The sequence below is a fragment of the Eschrichtius robustus genome, chromosome 3 (genome assembly GCF_028021215.1).
Source record: "Eschrichtius robustus isolate mEscRob2 chromosome 3, mEscRob2.pri, whole genome shotgun sequence".
NCBI lineage: Eukaryota > Metazoa > Chordata > Mammalia > Artiodactyla > Eschrichtiidae > Eschrichtius > Eschrichtius robustus.
This window is the reverse complement of record NC_090826.1, coordinates 12,838,092-12,855,774: the sequence shown is the minus strand read 5'-3', so window position 1 is coordinate 12,855,774 and position 17,683 is coordinate 12,838,092. Positions and strand designations below refer to the sequence as shown.

At 37.4% G+C, this 17,683-nt stretch overlaps 1 protein-coding gene across 2 annotated transcripts in view; it reads left to right on the top strand.

The window, feature by feature from the left end:
* FBXO42 (F-box protein 42) overlaps window positions 1-17,683 on the top strand; it is an 88,026-nt gene that overhangs the window by 1,895 nt on the left and 68,448 nt on the right. Inside the window, exon 2 of one of the 2 annotated variants that reach the window (XM_068538984.1) lies at window positions 8,461-8,540. The exons of the other annotated variant lie outside the window; for it this stretch is intronic. Coding sequence (XP_068395085.1) covers window positions 8,504-8,540 — 37 coding nt within the window. The 5' untranslated portion in view covers window positions 8,461-8,503. The remainder of the gene's footprint in view (window positions 1-8,460; window positions 8,541-17,683) is intronic. 2 annotated transcript variants of the gene reach the window in all.

The following is a 17,683-nucleotide window of genomic DNA, read 5'->3' as shown; positions in this document are numbered from 1 at the left end:
GTGCTAAATCATCATCAGCTGTTGATGCAACTTCATGACATCCATGACATCATTCACTCTCCAGTACTTTGCCTTTTGCAATTTCTTGCCTTCTCAGAGTCACAAAAAAAGAGGATCAGGAAAAATAGCTTAGGATGCTTCTTAAATGTCTCATTTCTAGAAGAGCCTTCTGTAACACTGCTTTATATAGTTAAAACCCTTCTGTAGGACTCAGAGCTGTGTAATTGCTACCCATTGTGAAAATGCTAGCAAAACCTCTAGGTTTTCAAGAATATTGAGGTCCCAAGGAGAAGTTATCTCAAAGATGAACAAATATGTGATTATCTTTGTGATTTCAGGGTTGTTTTAGTCAGTCTATAGAAAACTAGAAGCCATTTGTTTAAATAATGCCCTTCCCACTTCACAAGATTGTTAATGTGAAGCAAAAGAGTAATGTTTGTGAAAGTGCTTTGTAAAATAGAAGGTGAATGTAAGATTGATTATTCAATAACCAGTTTTATGAAAATACCTATTGAGAGCCCTCTGTGTGCTGGACATTTTGGGAAGCGGGTACTGATGATTCTAAGATAAGACAGCTTTTGGTCTCAAGTTGCCTGCAGTCTGGTCGGGGAGCCAGACTGAGAAACTAGATAAATATATTGTAGCGTAAGAAATGCACTGAATCCAACCAAGGGAGTCAAGGAAGGCTTCTCAGAGCCAGGATGGCTTTCCCCAACCTTTCCTATTATTCTGAAGAAAAATATGCCTTTTGTGAGCAACCTGCTTTTTATAAAAACTTAAAAATTTTCTGTCACGAGTTCTTTTCCTCTTTTATTCATTCATTGTCATGACACTTCCCACACAGTATGCCCCAGTTATGGTTTCTGCATTCTCAAAAATCCACCAGAGTCTTGGGAGAACCTTTTTGAGAGTGAGTCATAGGCACAGGCAATAAACACAAACATTGCAGCTGCAATTTAAAATATCTCCGATTACTAAGTGGTGACAGCTCTAGAGTGGTGATGCTTTTATTTTTGTTTTGTAAACTGCCACAAAAAGTACTGTATGATTTGAATTTGATCACATTCAGTTAATAAATGTTTAGTTGTCAGTCCCTTAGAATGACAGCTGTAAGTGATTAGTACTGTCTCCTGTCTCCCAGTAATAAGTAAAACAAGAAGGTCCTTCTCCTTTTGAGGTGAAGCTGACAGTTTAAGCCAGAAGTATACTAAACTATTTTATAGAATCTATTTATGTAGATTGAGGCTGCTTAGCATCTCTGATATTAAACTTCTGTTCAATGCAAGTTCCTCACCTTAGTGTTTTGGTATTTTATAATTAATTTAGCATGTTGTCACCTACATTGCAGAAATTTTACGGATTTTTGGATTGAGTAGAATCTGTAAGTGGTGCAGTATTGAACACATACCATCTGTATCTTAACTGAATATGAGTGCTTTAAGGTAGTGGTTGACAAGAAAGTGAAGGTGATGTGTTTGTTCATTCTTCTATATTGTTGTCACATGTAGAAAGATATGACCTACAGACAAGTCATTTTAAAATTGCCCAGTATGAAGCTCATAACACTACCGCTTATTTTTAAAATTGTTTCTTGTGACATTCTTCTAAATGTCTTGTAAAATTAGTGGTACTCCTATACAGCTTAATTTTGTGCTTACTTACTCAGGCATGTATTGGAAAGCAAATTTGCTTTGAATTCTGATTCTTCCTGTATTAAGTTTCTACTTTTTAATTTCTAAAGTTTTCTCCTAGGCTTTTTATTTAATTTTTTCTAGTGTTGCTGTTCTGTTTTGCTTCAAAGGTGGAAGTATCCTGTGGTACTTTGATGCTTGTTTATATATATAAATCTGATAAATGTACAGATATTATATAAAGCAATAGTTACTTGTAAAATTTTACTACTCTGGACAGTAACTTAGCTTAGATAGTAACATATTTTCTCTTGTCTCCTAGTAATACATAGATTTCAGGTAGTTCATTTAATTTCTTTCTTTTTTTTTTTTTTCCTGGCTGCGTTGGGTCTTCGTTGCTGCGCCCTGGCTTTCTCTAGTTGCGGTGAGCAGGGGCTACTCTTCGTTGTGGTGTGCGGGCTTCTTATTGCAGTGGCTTCTCTTTGTTGCGGAGCACAGGCTCTAGGCGCGCGGGCTTCAGTAGTTGTGGCACGGGGGCTCAGTAGTTGTGGCTCGTGGGCTCTAGAGGGCAGGCTCAGTAGTTGTGGCACTCGGGCTTAGTTGCTCCACGGCATGTGGGATCTTCCCGGACCAGGGCTTGAACCCGTGTCCCCTGCATTGTCAGACGGATTCTTAACCCCTGCACCACCAGGGAAGTCCCAGTTCATTTAATTTCTATAAAGGCAAACAAGTTCCAGTTTTAGCTACTAATACTCCCTTATAATATTTAACATTTAGGATACTTTTATTTCAGCTATTTTAAGGAATCCACTGGTATGGCATACTCTTCCAAATTTGTGTTTCCTTTATTATTCTCATCTTAAATGTTTGATTCATGTTACTATCTAGAGAACAAGAAATTTTTTTCCAGAATGAACCTCTTGGTGCATTGTTTGGAGAAAGATTGATGTTAATTATAAATTGATCAATACAGTTTTACTAAATGTTGCCTCTCCCATCTGCTGGTTTTTCAGATGCAAATCAAGGGAAAATGGAATTTATCCTTCTGTTTCAGTATTTATTTTTAAAACTTTTTTGCTAGTTGTCTTGCTGTGTTTTGCCAAAAAGCGACAGTGTCTTGTCTTTTCTTGGTTGATCCAGCAGTGTTATGTTTGCAGTCTGTTCTGCAGGACTGCTTTCTTAGCTTTTGTTTTGAGATACTTAGATAGATCCTTCAGTCTAGTCAAAATCAAGCAAGCTGCTGTCTTCCTTATTACTGAATCTGAAGTTTTACTTTCCTGTGGGTCCTTCAAATTTTGATTTGTCTGTCTTCCTTACCTCCCCCCACCTTTTTTTTTTTTTTTTCCAGTAAATGCAGTTCTCTCTTCCAAGTGTGTTTCATAAATCATAATGGAATTTTGGAATATAATTCCCCATAGAGCTGCATAATGATGTGTGCGTTAGAATTTCACATTTTATTTAACTTATAAGTAACTTAATGGTAATGAATCTTGAACACATTATGGTAGGTGAAATAAGCCACAAAAGAACAAATATTGTATGATTACACTTGTATGAGGTACCTAGAATAGTCTAATTCATAGAGAAAGTAGAATGGTAGTTGCCAGGGGCTGAGGAGAGGAGGGAAAGGGGAGTTACCTTTTAATGGATATGGAGGTTTAGTTTGGGATCAAAGTTCTGAAGATGGATGGTGGTGATGGTTGCACAACAATGTGAATGTACTTGATGCCACTGAACTGCATATTTGAAAATGGTTAAAATGGCAATTTTTATATCAAGGTATAAACACACACACAGAGGAAGCTTAATGGTTTACATATACTCTGTGGGCTGGCTTGATAATTATTTATTTCAATGTAGTAATTAAGATCATAGGCTTTGACCCCAGGTAGACCCAGGCCCCTACCCTAGTTCTGCTACTTTCCTTGGGTATGGACCTTAGGTTCTCTAAGCCTCAGTTTTTTCATCTATAAAATGAGGATGATGCCCACGTTTTGGGACAATTAAATGTGGGAATACGTGTGAACCTCTCAGCACATTGCCTAGCATATAGTAAACACTTAAATCTTAAACATTATTATTACATTGTTTCATGGAACATTGAAACAAGGACAAGGGGAACTTGTCTCCTAGCTTCCTCATAGCATAGTCCAGTGGCATACTTGTCCTGTATGCAGACATACCTGTAGCAGGAATACATGTTTTCTGGTTTCCTCTGTGCTTCCCTTTCTGTCTTTGATTGGAGAACTGGGCTTATTCATGTCTTCATTTGATACCACTGCCCTTATGTCTCTTAAATCCATCTAGATGTGATCTTTCTTTTATGCCTCTTGGTTTTCCAGGGACTTTATAGAGCATATCCTCTAACTCAGCTGTCCACGTGTTCACAACTGAGTCCATTGTTTCACCTCTTACCTCACTTAACATAAAAACCTTTACTAACCAAGTTCCCTTCTCAGTATTCCCATTTCTGTAGATAGAATACTTTTATTCTGGTCTGAGAGACCATGAAACTGGGAGTCATTTGTTAATACTCTTTTTTTTAAAAAAAATCTTTTGTATCCTGCCATGTAGATCTGTATTATCTTCCTCAGTATCCCTTAGATTTCCCTGCTCCTTGTTACACTTGCTGACATGACTCTAGACCAGGCTTTTATGAGCTGAGGGCAGACTGAAGTACTGCTATAGTTCTTAACTAGTCTTGTTGCCAGGGCTCTGCTACTTACTAGTTGTATGATCTCAGCCTCCCTCATCTTCAAAATGGGAGTTACAATTCCTACTGCATGACATACATGTGCAGTATTTAGCTAAATGTCTAACACATGGTAAACACTGCATAGGAAGTATTTGCTGTTATTTGAGTTTTTCTTCTTGGTAATTTTTGGAAATGATTAAGATTGAAGTGACAGTATTATAACAGACCAATCTTAAGGGACTACGATCTGAATGTTTCCCCTCTGATCGGGAAACTGTGGTAACTCATTATTGCCTACTGCCTTACTTATCTTTGAAGCTCTCCATTTGGCCCTCATTGTACCTTTCCAGCCTTATTTTACATGACACCCATCATGCAGTCTGTTCAAGCCAGACTAGTCTCACTGCCTCTCATGTATATCATGTTCATTTTTATAACTGGAATATTCATTTTCCTAGGTAGGAGACATTTTTTTTCATTAACTACTCTATCCAGCTCTGTAGAGTATCTCCTGTATGCTCCACCACTTAACCACTGTTGCCCTTGCACAATTAGGTTAAAGTTAATATCCAAAAAGAAAATTACTGTGCTAATTAATTCCTGCCAAATACTTAAAAGGGATATATCATGCAGTATAATTCATATGTAATATTTTTAGTGTCTTATATGCACATTTAGTACTTACATATTAGGCACTCAAATATTCATTCAGTGTATGCATTTCATTCTTATGGGCTGATGTTCTTCATGAGCTTTCTGAGGTATTGCATGATCCTAAGTGTCTGTTGAGTCTTTCTTGTCTTTTTGTTCATTGGTCCATTCATTCAAAAAACATTTATTGAATGCTGTGTGCTAGGCATGGTTCAAGATATTAGGGTTACAGTGGACAGAATAGGCAAGGGCTCTGATTTCCAGGATCTTACATTCGAGAATGAAGAAAGCAGTTAATGAATGAACAAAACTTCAGACAGTAATAAATACTTCAAAGAAAATAAAAGAGAGTTAGCTAAAAGGGAAGACTAATTGAGATTGGTTTAGAGAAGGCCTCAGTGAGAAGGTGATATTCAGGCTGAAAGACACAAGGCAGAATGTTTAATGCTAAGTTTTGGGGACATAAGGAACAGCTAGCGCAAAGGTCTAAAGTACGAACCAGGATCCAGTTGGGATTCTCAAATTGCATTTGGCTGTTGTTTAGTTTTTGCTTCATAATCTAAAATAGCCTCCTCCCCTTCCCCCCATTTGTTTTTGTTTTTTTCTTTTTTCTTTCGCTCAGTGACACTGACTTTTTGAAGAGACCAGTCTGGTTCTCTGGTAGACTCTTCCACATTCATGATTTGTCTTACTATTTCCTTGTGTCAATTAATTCCTTCCTTTATCACCTTTTAAGACAGTTGACAATTTACAATCCTTTGTGATACTGTGTATTCAAATTGTATCACACTTGATGTCAGCTTTTGCCATTATAATGATGCTGAATTTGATCACTTGGTTAATGTGCAAGTCCTAGATCTTTCCATTGTAAAGGTTTCCCTTTACATGGATCAAGTAATCTGTGGGTAGCAATTTAATACAACACAATTACTCTATTCCATCTTTCACCTGTTGGTTTTAAAGTCCATCAGAGATCCTTGCCTGAATCAGTTGTTTCACTGGAGGTTGCAAAAGGATGATTGTTATTGTTGTATTCCTTCCACATTTATTAGCTGGCTAATAAATGAGAATCAACTGAGAATCAACTACTAAAAGTCTCTCCTAATAAGGCAGGGTGTTTTGTTTAATTCTTTGCTTTTCATTGTAAATTTTCTTGGTGAAGAATTGGTCGCATCAGTGGTAGCAAATGAGTTTCTTTGCTATTTTCTGTATCATTGTAGGCACATGAATTTTTATTTATTCATTATTTTACAGTTAGTTACAGCCATTAGTCTCTTTAACGCAGAACTTTCACCAGTATGACTGTCTTCAGGCTAGTATTGTGTGTCCTTTTGACGTGCCCCGTGTGCCCTTTGGTGTTTGGGTTGTTTTCTCTCTCAAGATTTTCCAGGTGCACCTTGTACTCTCTGTTCTTGACCCGAAATCAGTCATTTTTCTAGGAAGACCTAGTTACTTTTACAGAGAATGCCATTAGAAACCAAGATCTGAGTGCTAGGAATGCTCATTGCTTACTGGGTCTTCATTATTTCTAGGTCCTTCCAATGGGCAGAGAGAGAAAATATGTTTTTTAGAAATCAAAACTTCATATTGATATTTCCAATTTAATTTGAATCTTTACAGGGTTCTTTTCTTTAGATTTTATATTTGTCTCTCTTTCCTTAAACTGAAAATCTTATTTTTTAGTACTGTTCACGTTTATTTGTTCTATACTACAGTATACATAATTTTTATTTTTATTTTTAAAAAATATTTATTTATTTATTTATTTGGCTGTGTCGGGTCTTTGTTGCAGCACGCGGGATCTTAGTTGCTGCGCACGGGATCTTAGTTGCAACATGCGGGATCTAGTTCCCTGACGAGGCACTGAACCTCGGCCCCCGTGCGTTGGGAGCGTGGAGTCTTAATCACTGGACTACCAGGGAAGTCCCGTACGTAACTTTTAAAAATATAGTATTCATGTTGTTACTAACAAAATTACTGAGGTAAATTTAAAATTTATTTGTGATTCTTTTTACCCTTAGAACATTCTGTCAACATCCAGTCAAGAAAATGGAAAACATACTAGATATTTCAAATAGAGGAGACTTAATATAGGTTGCAAGACTGAGAGAGCAAAAAAGAGTAGGGCAGGGTGACTTAGAGATTAATAACTAGGGTGAAACTGGGACTTCCCTGGTGGTCCAGTGGCTAAGATTCCGCGCTCCCAATGCAGGGGGCCCAGGTTCGATCCCTGGTCAGGGAACTAGATCCCACAAGCATGCCACAACTAAGAGTTTGCATGCTGCAACTAAAGATTCCACTCACTGCAACAAAGATCCTGCATGCCACAACTAAGACCCGACACAACCAAGTAAATAAATAAATATTTAAAAATAAATAAAGTAACTAGGGCGAAACTATTACCTCAAGAGTTGGGAACAAAAGGGATAGATGGTATTACCAAACCTTTTAAAGAAAATGGAGAGAGGGGTCACCCACGACCTCAAGCACTGCTGCCACTTTCAGATCTGGGACCAAGAGGGGGAATTGCCAAGATATGCCACATGACTGGTGCTTGGATCATCCTCTTCCTAATTTTTATTAGCTTCTGGTTTATCCTTACAGTGTTTCTTTTTGCAAAAATACACAAATATCTACATATATTCTTTTTTATCCTTTCTTACACAAAAGATTGCCATATTATGTACACTGTTCAGCATTTCTTTTCACTTAATATATCCTAGAGATTATGCCTTATTGGAACAGAGGTAATCCCTAATCATATTTGCAGCTTCATTGTGTGGATGTGCCAGATTTGTTCAACTAGTCAACTTTTTGATGGTAATCAGTAAGTAATGCTTTACTGCTGCTCTTTTAAAAATAGATTTTGGTGGAAATTCCCTTGCGGTGCAGTAGTTAGGACTCGGCACTTTCACTGCCGGGGGCCTGGGTTCAATCCCTGGTTTGGGAACTAAGATCTCACAAGCCATGTGGCGTGGCCAAAAAAAAAAAACAAACCCTACTTTAAAATAGATTTTGGTATGTGTGTTAGAAAGAGCATTGAGCTGATACAGGTTCTGTTTTGCCACTAAATGCATGACCTTAAGGAAGTTACCTAAATTTTCGGACTTCAGTTTCCTCATTTGTAGAATAAGGGTTAAATTGCTCCATAATCTCTAAGATCTCCTGCTATAATATTTTATATTTTTCTGAGAGTTTTATTAGCCATATTTTAAACCTATTGCTCAGTAAAGTATGTAAGGCATAGGAAAACTATAAACGAGAACATAAGGTTAAGTTTTAGAAGTACTACTGAGGGTTTTCTAAACTTGAATCTGCTCAGGTGCTTGTTAAAAAAATTAAGGTTCCTGGACCCATCCCTGTTTTCTGAAACAGTCTCTAGGAAGTGTACCTACTAGGTGATTTTTTTTTTTTTTTTTTTTAATGATCAAGCAAGCTTGTGAAACAAGATTTACTTCATGTGCATATACCATTGTCCTTTAGGTTTCCTGAGGATAGGGAGTAGTCAGGACATTATTTACCCTTCATGAATTCCTTTGCTCTGACCACCACCAGAAAAAAATGTAAGTAGAAATGAAAATTTCCATTCTCTTACAGCATCTTGTCAAAATGTATTATGTTCTTTGCAGAATATTTTTGTGTCAGTGAGGATGCTGGTTCTATATGCAAGCTGAGAGATTTGATAGGAATACCGTGCAATTGTAGAATGCTTTGAATTCTGCTTCCTGAAACACTGTTTTCACCATGCTTCTCATTTGCTCACATTTAGTGAATTCCTTCCTAGAGACTTCAGAACATATTGGGTTCCAGTTCTGGTTCCTTTTCTTTTTACAAAGCTGGCTAATTGTGGGCAAATGAATTTATCTGGGCCTCATAATCTTCATCTGTAAAACATAACTGATAATATGTCCCTGATAGAATTGAGGTAGGGTTAAACGAGATAAGGCACTTGGCACGAACTTTTAAAACCTGTTGATTCCCTTTGCTCTCAGCTAGTCTTGACACCAGCTGCACTTTAATTATTTCTTAAGAAGATGGTACTCAGAGTCCATGGACTGGCAACATTGGCATCACCAGGGCTAGAGTGCGGAATGTCAGGTCCCCCTCCAGGCCTACTGAATCTGAATCGGTAGTTTGAGATCCACATTAAAATTTGAGACGCATTGGCACCTTAAGAGATTTTCTTTTTGTCTGAGTTCCTAATGATTTCGTTGTTCTTTTTACCTTCGGCAGGTTGGTTTTGCTGTGCACTATTAGCTAAAGCTATTTTAGGTCAAATATGTGAGCACATGTTCAGAATAAAAGTTTACCTGCAGAAGTATTTACGTATTATTATTAAGTACTGTTAAAAGTTAGGTTTAGGTAGATTTTTTTATATTGTGAGAAATTCAGAAGAGTGCATAAAATATGTGCAGTGTAAAGAATAATTATAAGCAAACATCTGTGTAACCGCCATCCAGGTCAAGTGATAGAATATTGCCAGTGCCTCAGAGGTACTTCCAGTGTACCCCTCTTTGATTACAACCATTTCCTGTCTTAGAAGTAACTACTGTTTTGTCTCATGATAATTCCCTTGCTTTTCTTGATAGTTTTATCAACTATGTGTGTATCTAAACAGTAGTTCAGTTTTGCCTGTTTGTCAACTTCACATAAATGGAATCATACTTCGTGTATTCTTTTGTTGTCTTCTTCTGGTCAGTATTAGAGATGTATCCATTTATTGTATAGATTTTCTTTTTAAAGTAGTAGAGCGCAAAAAAATTCTGGCAAGTTTTGAATAATTTTAGCTGTAGTATTAAACCTTGATTTTTTTTTAAAGAAAACAGAAACATTAATTCAAAAAGATATATGCACCTCAATGTTCATAGCAGCATTATTTATGACAGCCAAGATATGAAAGCAACCTAAGTGTTCATCAGTGGATGAATGGGTAAAGAAGACATGGTACACACACACACACACACACACACTGTAATACTGCTCAGCCATAAAAACGAATGAAATTTTGCCATTTGTGACAACATGGATGGACTTGGAGGGTATTATGCTTAGTGAAATAAGTCAGAGAAAGACAAATACTGTATTATATCACTTATATGTGGAATCTAAAAAATACAGCAAACTAGTGAATATAACAAAAAAGAAACAGACTCAGATATAGAGAACAAACTAGTGGTTACCAGTGGGAGAGGGGAGGGGCGAGGGTCAAGATAGGGGTAGAGGATTAAGAAGTACATACTACTGTGTATAAAATATATAAGCTACAAAGGTATATTGTACAACACAGAGAATATAGCCAGTATTTTATAATAACCTTTAAAAATTGTGAATCACTATGTTGTATACCTGAAACTTATATAAAACTTATATGCTATTGTACATCAACTATACCTCAGTTAAAAACAAAAAACCTTGATGCTTAGTTTTCTTTGGAAAACACCCATTTATACAGAGTTTGTTTTTTTCTCCTCTACTTAAAGATACATAGCTGTAATATCTAAACCACTGTGCACTTTGTTTCTAAATATTACAAAATTGCTAGTTTTGTTATATTTATTTTTGGCAGGAATATTATACACTCTCCTGGGTGTCTTTTGTTTTAAAATTAGACTGTAGAGGGGACTTCCCTGGTGGTCCAGTGGCTAAGACTCTGGGCTCCCAATGCAGGGAGCCCGGGTTTGATCCCTGGTCAGGGAACTAGATCCTGCATGCTGCAACTAAAGATCTGGCATGTGGCAATGAAGATCCCACGTGCTGCAGCTAAGACCTGGCGCAGCCAAATAGATAGATAGGTAAGTAAATATTTTAATAAAATAAAATTACACTGTAGAATAGTCTACTTTTATTTATATTTATTTATTTATTTATTTTTGGCTGCTTTGGGTCTGAGTTGCGGCATGTGGGCTGTTTGTTGCAGCACGCGGGCTTCTCTCTAGTTGTGGTGCGTGGGCTCAGTAGTTGTGGCACGCAGGCTTAGTTGCCCTGCAGCATGTGGGATCTTAGTTCCCTGACCAGGGATCAAACTCGCGTCCCCTGCATTGGAAGGCGGATTCTTAACCACCGGACCACCAGGGAAGTCCCTATTCTACTTTTAAATATGTATTTTTACATTTAAAAATCAGAACCAAGTTGAATTTACTGAAAATTTGGGAGACATTTTTATAAATTACAGAATAGATGCTTGTTGTAATCAATTCACATAAGTGAATCCTTTTTTACAAACTACCACAGATAACTACTTTTGACAGTTTGAAATGAAATTTTCTCTGTGGATACAAAAAAAATTCACTTCTGCATTTTTAGGCAGAAATAGCTTTTTAAATTTGTAATATGTTGTAGAGTATTGTCCATCTCCTTTTAACAGCTACTTAAGATTATGGCTGTGTCATAATATGTTTGTCTACTCCCCTGTGAATGGACATTTGGCTTGTTTCTATTTATTTTTTAAATTTGCTGTTAAAACAGTGCTGCATAGAACACCTTCTTTGCAATTGTGCCAAGGTTTACTTCAGACATATTTCTAGAACTAGAATGTCCGAGTCATCTGGCCTGTGCATTTAAAATGTTGATAGATAACACTTTAAAAAAGATTTTAACAGGTATGATTTAGTTTTCCTTGACAGTCCTCAACTTGATCGGAAATTTTGAATTATTTTTATCTTAAAATTTATCTTTATTCCTTTGTCATTGATCCATTCTATTCATTTACCCATTGTCTACTACTTGCTAGTTGCTGAAGGCAGTATATACATGAATTAGACATACTTGCTGAGAAAGATGTGTACCTGATTATTATATATGGTAGAAAGTGAGAGGGAAATATAAAGGGAATTCAGAAAAAGAGATTCCTTCTAGTTGGAGAAATCAGGGAATGTTTTCCACAGTAGGTGGTGCTTGAGCTAGCCTCGAAGGATGGGTAGATTTGCACATAGGAAATTGTTCCCCAAACAGAGAGCAGCAAGGACAAAGGATTTTAGAGGTAGGAAAGAAGAGGCTCTGCTGAGATTCAGTTTGGCTGAATGATAGAGGACTAGACTGCAGTAGGGAGAGATACACAGAAAGAGAGGTTAGACCCAGATTGTGTTGACTTTAAAATGATATACCAGCTGTGGAAGACAGTTCTTCAAAAAATTAAACAAGGGACTTCCCTGGTGGCACAGTGGTTAAGAATCCACCTGCCAATGCAGGGGACACGGGTTCGAACGCTGGTCTGGGAAGATCCCACGTGCCTCGGAGCAGCTGGGCCTGTGCGCCACAACTACTGAGCCTGCGCTCTAGAGCCCGCGAGCCAGAACTACTGAAGCCTGCGCGCCTAGAGCCCATGCTCCGCAACAAGAGAAGCCACTGGAATGAGAAGCCCACGCACTGCAACAAAGAGTAGCCCCCGCTCGCCACAACTAGAGAAAGCCTGCGCGCAGCAACGAAGACCCAACGCAGCCAAAAATTAAAAAAAAAAAAAAGAGTTACCGTATGATCTAGCAGTTCCATTTCTAGGTGTCTATCCAAAAGAATTGAGAGCAAGAACTGAAACATATTTGTATATCAGTGTTCATAGTAACATATTTACAGTAGCCAAAAGGTGAAAACAGCAAATGTCCATCAATTGATGAAGGGATGGAATGGAATAAAATGTGGTATATACATACAATGAAATATTATTCAGCCTTCAAAAGGAATGAAATTCTGACACATACTACAATATGGGTGAAGTTAGAAGATGTTCTGTTAATAAGTAAACCAGACACAGAAGGACAAATGTTTTGTGATTCCACTTAAATGAGATACCTAGAGAGTAGTCCAATTCATAGAGACAGAAAGTAGAATAGTAGTTACCGGGAGCTGAGGGGAATTAGTATTTTTTTTTTAATGTGACTTTATTTGGAAATAAGGTCTTTTTTTTTTTTTTTGATTTTACTTATTTTTGGCTGCATTGGGTCCTCGTTGCTGCGCGTGGGCTTTCTCCAGTTGCCTCGAGCGGGGGCTACTCTTCCTTGCGGTGCGCGGGCTTCTCATTGTGGTGGCTTCTCTTGTGGAGCACAGGCTTTAGGCGCGTGGGCTTCAGTAGTTGTGGCATGGGGGCTCTAGAGCTCAGGCTCAGTAGTTGTGGCGCACGGGCTTAGTTGCTCCACAGCATGTGGGATCTTCCCGGACCAGGGCTCGAACCCGTGTCCCCTGCATTAGCAGGTGGATTCTTAACCACTGTGCCACCAGGGAAGCCTGGGAGTTAGTATTTAATGGGTATGGAGTTTCCATTTGGGATGATGAAAAAGTTCTGGAGATGGATAATGCCATTGAACTGTATACTTTAAAATGATTAAAATGTTAAGTTTTATGTGTATTTTACTACAATAAAAAATAAACACAAAAAATTGCAACGTTCAAGACCTTGAATATTAAAGAATTGGCACTGAGGACTCAATGATCTAGATTTGCACCATGAAGATTAATCCTGAATCGAAATAAAGGATAGATTGGGGAAGGAAGGAGTAAGCAATGGGAAAACCAGCTAGTTCTCTTCATTGCAGTAGTTTAGTTAAGAGATGATTTTGGCCTTTAAAGAAGCAGTGAGGTAATTGGAAGGAAGGGATAATATGAGAGAAATCTGTCAACTAATTAGATATGAGAGGAAAGAGAAAAGGAAAAATGAAAGGAGACTTCTAGGTTTTGAGTCAGGTAAATGGAAGGAAGGAAGATAAGCAGGTAGCCGGGAAAATGTTCAACAGGAGTTTGGTGTCAGCTGTCTAGAAGGCAATTGAAAATAAGAAGATGCAGATAGGTAGTTCAGGAATATCAGGCCTAGAATTTTGGAGTGATTAATTTGTCCATCTGTCTGTCCATCCATCCATCTTTCTGAACAAATGTTTCATTGAATTTGCCTTATACCAGGCATAGAACATGGACACATCAGTCTGTAACCTCAAGGATCTCACAGTCTAGCAAGTCACTCTCTTAGTAGTCATATTTGAAACCATGTGATTCTCTAAGGAGAAAATGTAGCAAGGGCAAAGAAGGCAAAAATGGAATTTTGGGGTCCACCTCAACATTTGGGGTATCAAAGGAGAAATGAACCTCAAAATGAGGGGACAGAGAGATAGTAGACATCAAGGGGAACATATATAGTCATCAAGAAGTAAACTGAATTTGAGGAACCAAAGTAGCGCTAAGATGAAGTTGGAAAATTTCAGAAATTTCTTTAAAATGAATTTGAAGTTTTGCTATTTTTATTTTGTCCATGGGAGTGATGACAATGTAATCTTGTTTCCTTTTTCTCTTTGCCATTTTTTATATTTTTTGATCCATAACTGATTGAGATAGAATTACATTAGTGTGCCAGTCAGCTGTGCTTTCAGCTTTGGATTTCTGCTGTTATCAGCAGAAATTCCCACTTGGAACTTTTGTCCTTAGTTTTTACCTATAAATAAAATATTGTCGGGACTTCCCTGGTGGCGCAGTGGTTAAGAATCCGCCTGCCATTGTAGGGGACACGGGTTCGATCCCTGGTCGGGGAAGAGCCCACATGCCGCGAAGCAACAAAGCCTGTGCGCCACAACTACTGAGCCTGTGCTCTAGAGCCCACGAGCCACAACTACTGAAGTGTGCACACCTAGAGCCCGTGCTCAGCAACAAGAGAAGCCACCGCAATGAGAAGCCCGCACGCTGCAACTAAGAGTAGCCCCGGCTCACCACAACTGGAGAAAGCCTGCGTGCAGCAACGAAGACCCAATGCAGCCAAAAATAAATAATTAATTTTAAAAAAATAAAAAAATAAAATAAAATATGGTCTTCCTTCAATCTAAATTGGCCTAGCTCATAATATACTTCTTTTTTATTGTGGTAAAATATACATAACATAAAATTAACCATTTTAACCGTTTTTAAGTGTACAGCGGCATTAAGTGTATTCACATTTAAAAAAATTTTTTTTTTATTTTATTTATTTATTTTTGGCTGCGTTGGGTCTTTGTTGCTGCATGTGGGCTTTCTCTAGTTGCGGCGAGCGGGGGCTACTCTTTGTTGCGGTGCGCGGGCTTCTCATCGTGGTGGTTTCTCTTGTCGCGGAGCACGGGTTCTATGCGCGCGGGCTTCAGTAGTCGTGGCTCGCGGGCTCCAGAGCGCAGGCTCAGTAGTTGTGGCGCACGGGCTTAGTTGCTCCGCAGCATGTGAGATCTTCCCAGATCAGGGCTCGAACCAGTGTCCCCTGCATTGGCAGACGGATTTTTAACCACTGCGCCACCAGGAAAGCGCCTATTTATCTCTTTAATTTTATACTTGTATCTCTTTTATGTTGGGTTTTTGTTTTTGTTTTGTTTTTGATTTTTAATGGAGTAAACATAATTATTTATTTGATTTACACTGCACCTGTAGTAGTTTAAAAAAAAATAATGACTATTGTTACTACAAGTAAGACTACTGAATACAGCTTTATTTTTTTTGTGATTTTTTTTGGTACTTAAAATATAACGCACAAAAGATATGCAGTAAGAAACACTGCTTTTTTTTTGTTTGTTTGTTTTGTATACTCTTTTTTTGTTTTTAACATCTTTATTGAAGTATAATTGCTTTACAATGGTGTGTTAGTTTCTGCTTTAAAACAAAGTGAATCAGTTATACATATACATATGTTCCCATATCTCTTCCCTCTTGCATCTCCCTCCCTCCCACCCTCCCTATCCCACCTCTCTAGGTGGTCACAAAGCACCGAGCTGATCTCCCTGTGCTATGCGGCTGCTTCCCACTAGCTATCTATTTTACATTTGGTAGGAAACACTGCTTTTTAAAGCTACTTGAACTAATTTCTCTCTCAGTGGTGTTATGGCACCAACTTGTTATACAATTAGGTAATTTTATTTTTTCAAATATTTTCTTCTTGTTAATTTCTCAAGATCACTGTTTTCCTTTCTGAAACTCCATTTCATGGGTGTTTACTTTCGTCCAGAGAATTTCGTTGTACAAGAATAAAAGAAGTTGAATGTTTCTGCATGCCTGTTTGTCTGGTTCATCTTCATGTACTCTCCATTTAACATTTCTCCTGTCTGAAGTTTTGATTATAGTTTGCAGCTTAAAAGAAGTAACAGGGAAGTACATAACTCCTCACAAACCAGGTGTTATCTTTCTTTTGTATGGTAATGTTATTGTGTGGGTGGGAATTCTATAAATGTGTCAGTTTGATTTTAGAATTTGTAAACTGATCTGGCATAGTAAATGTGAAGCAGTGAAATTAGGGGCATTTAGTTTTATAGTATGTTCTTATTTATGGGCTTCTTTTAAAGAATATTTAGAAACTAACAGAACATTGTAAATCAACTATATTTCTATGAAATTTTTTAAAGAAGAATATTTAAAGGCAGCTGTTTAGGATAGACCATTCAGTTTGACCTTTGGCTCCAAGGACAAAATCTCACCATCACATATTTCTTTCTACCTGGAATTTAATATTATAAGCTTTCTTTGAATACATTTGTATTTTGCACAGTCTTCACTTATTTTTATAAAAATGGTACAAAATACTGCATTTTGACATTTCCTGTTTTTTTTTAAACTAGACAATTGATACAGTATGCAGAATCAGCTTCCCTGAGATTATAGCAAATTTAAAGAAAGTCAAAGATAGAAATTAGTTTCCCTGACTCCACCCTTTTAAATGTGGACTCTTAAATTTGAATTAGGGTATTAAAGATTTTCAGCCATCACAGTATCCATCTGAATACAATATGATACAACACATATAAAAGGGCAGTTGGCATTGGCAATTTTCACTTGTTCCTGGACGCTGTATCTTACATCTTACAGCATATTGTCTGCCTAAAAGCAAAATTCTGGCTGTGCATGTTGCATGTTGATTGCCTTTTGTGCTCTTGCCTTTGTCTGGTCTTTATTGGAAACTGCAACAGCAATACGTGAAATATGGGTTTTAATTAGGCAAGTTATTAATGAGCAGAGTTGTAACTTGTGAAGTGGTGAAAAGTAGAAACTATCTGTATTATTTATCTAATGTTGCTTAGGTCTTATAGGCCACCTAACTCAACAAATATTTATACAACTCTAAGATAATGAAGATACTGTACAAAATGAATAGAAGGCCAGAAGCATACTTAACTGGTTGGAGGGGACGGGAGAATCCCCTCCAAAAGAAAGAACTCAAATAATGAATAGGAATTTGCCATACTGGCAAGTAGGAGAAGGGATTTGAGGAAGAGGGGTGGCCAGCAAGAGCAAAGACCAGAGATGGGAAAAGAGTTTAGGTTATTTCAGGAACAAGTAGCTCAAAATGACTGGTATATTTATTTTATATTACCTGGTAATTTCATTCATTTTATTAAAATGTTCATATTTCTGATAGGAAGAATTAAACCAAATAAGATATATTTTCCAGGGTTCAGGAGGACGACTATTTACTTTCTGTCCAGGTGACATTATATCAGAGTTTCTTCCATGAAATCTTTTCATCTATTCCATAAATGTTCTTTTTTTGGAGAGAAATACATATATTTGATCTTCCTTCATTCAGTAGTAATAATAGTAATAATAGCAATCTGCTTTCCTGCTATGTTGGAGAAATTTTAAAGTTTTAATCTATAAATGCAATATCATTTTTAAGTATAAGCAGAGCTCTCGGTATGTGAGGTTAAATTTACTGAAGATGGCAGTGACATTTTGATATCATTTGTTTCCCTCCCCCTCCCTATATCTGCTTATTATCCTAGAA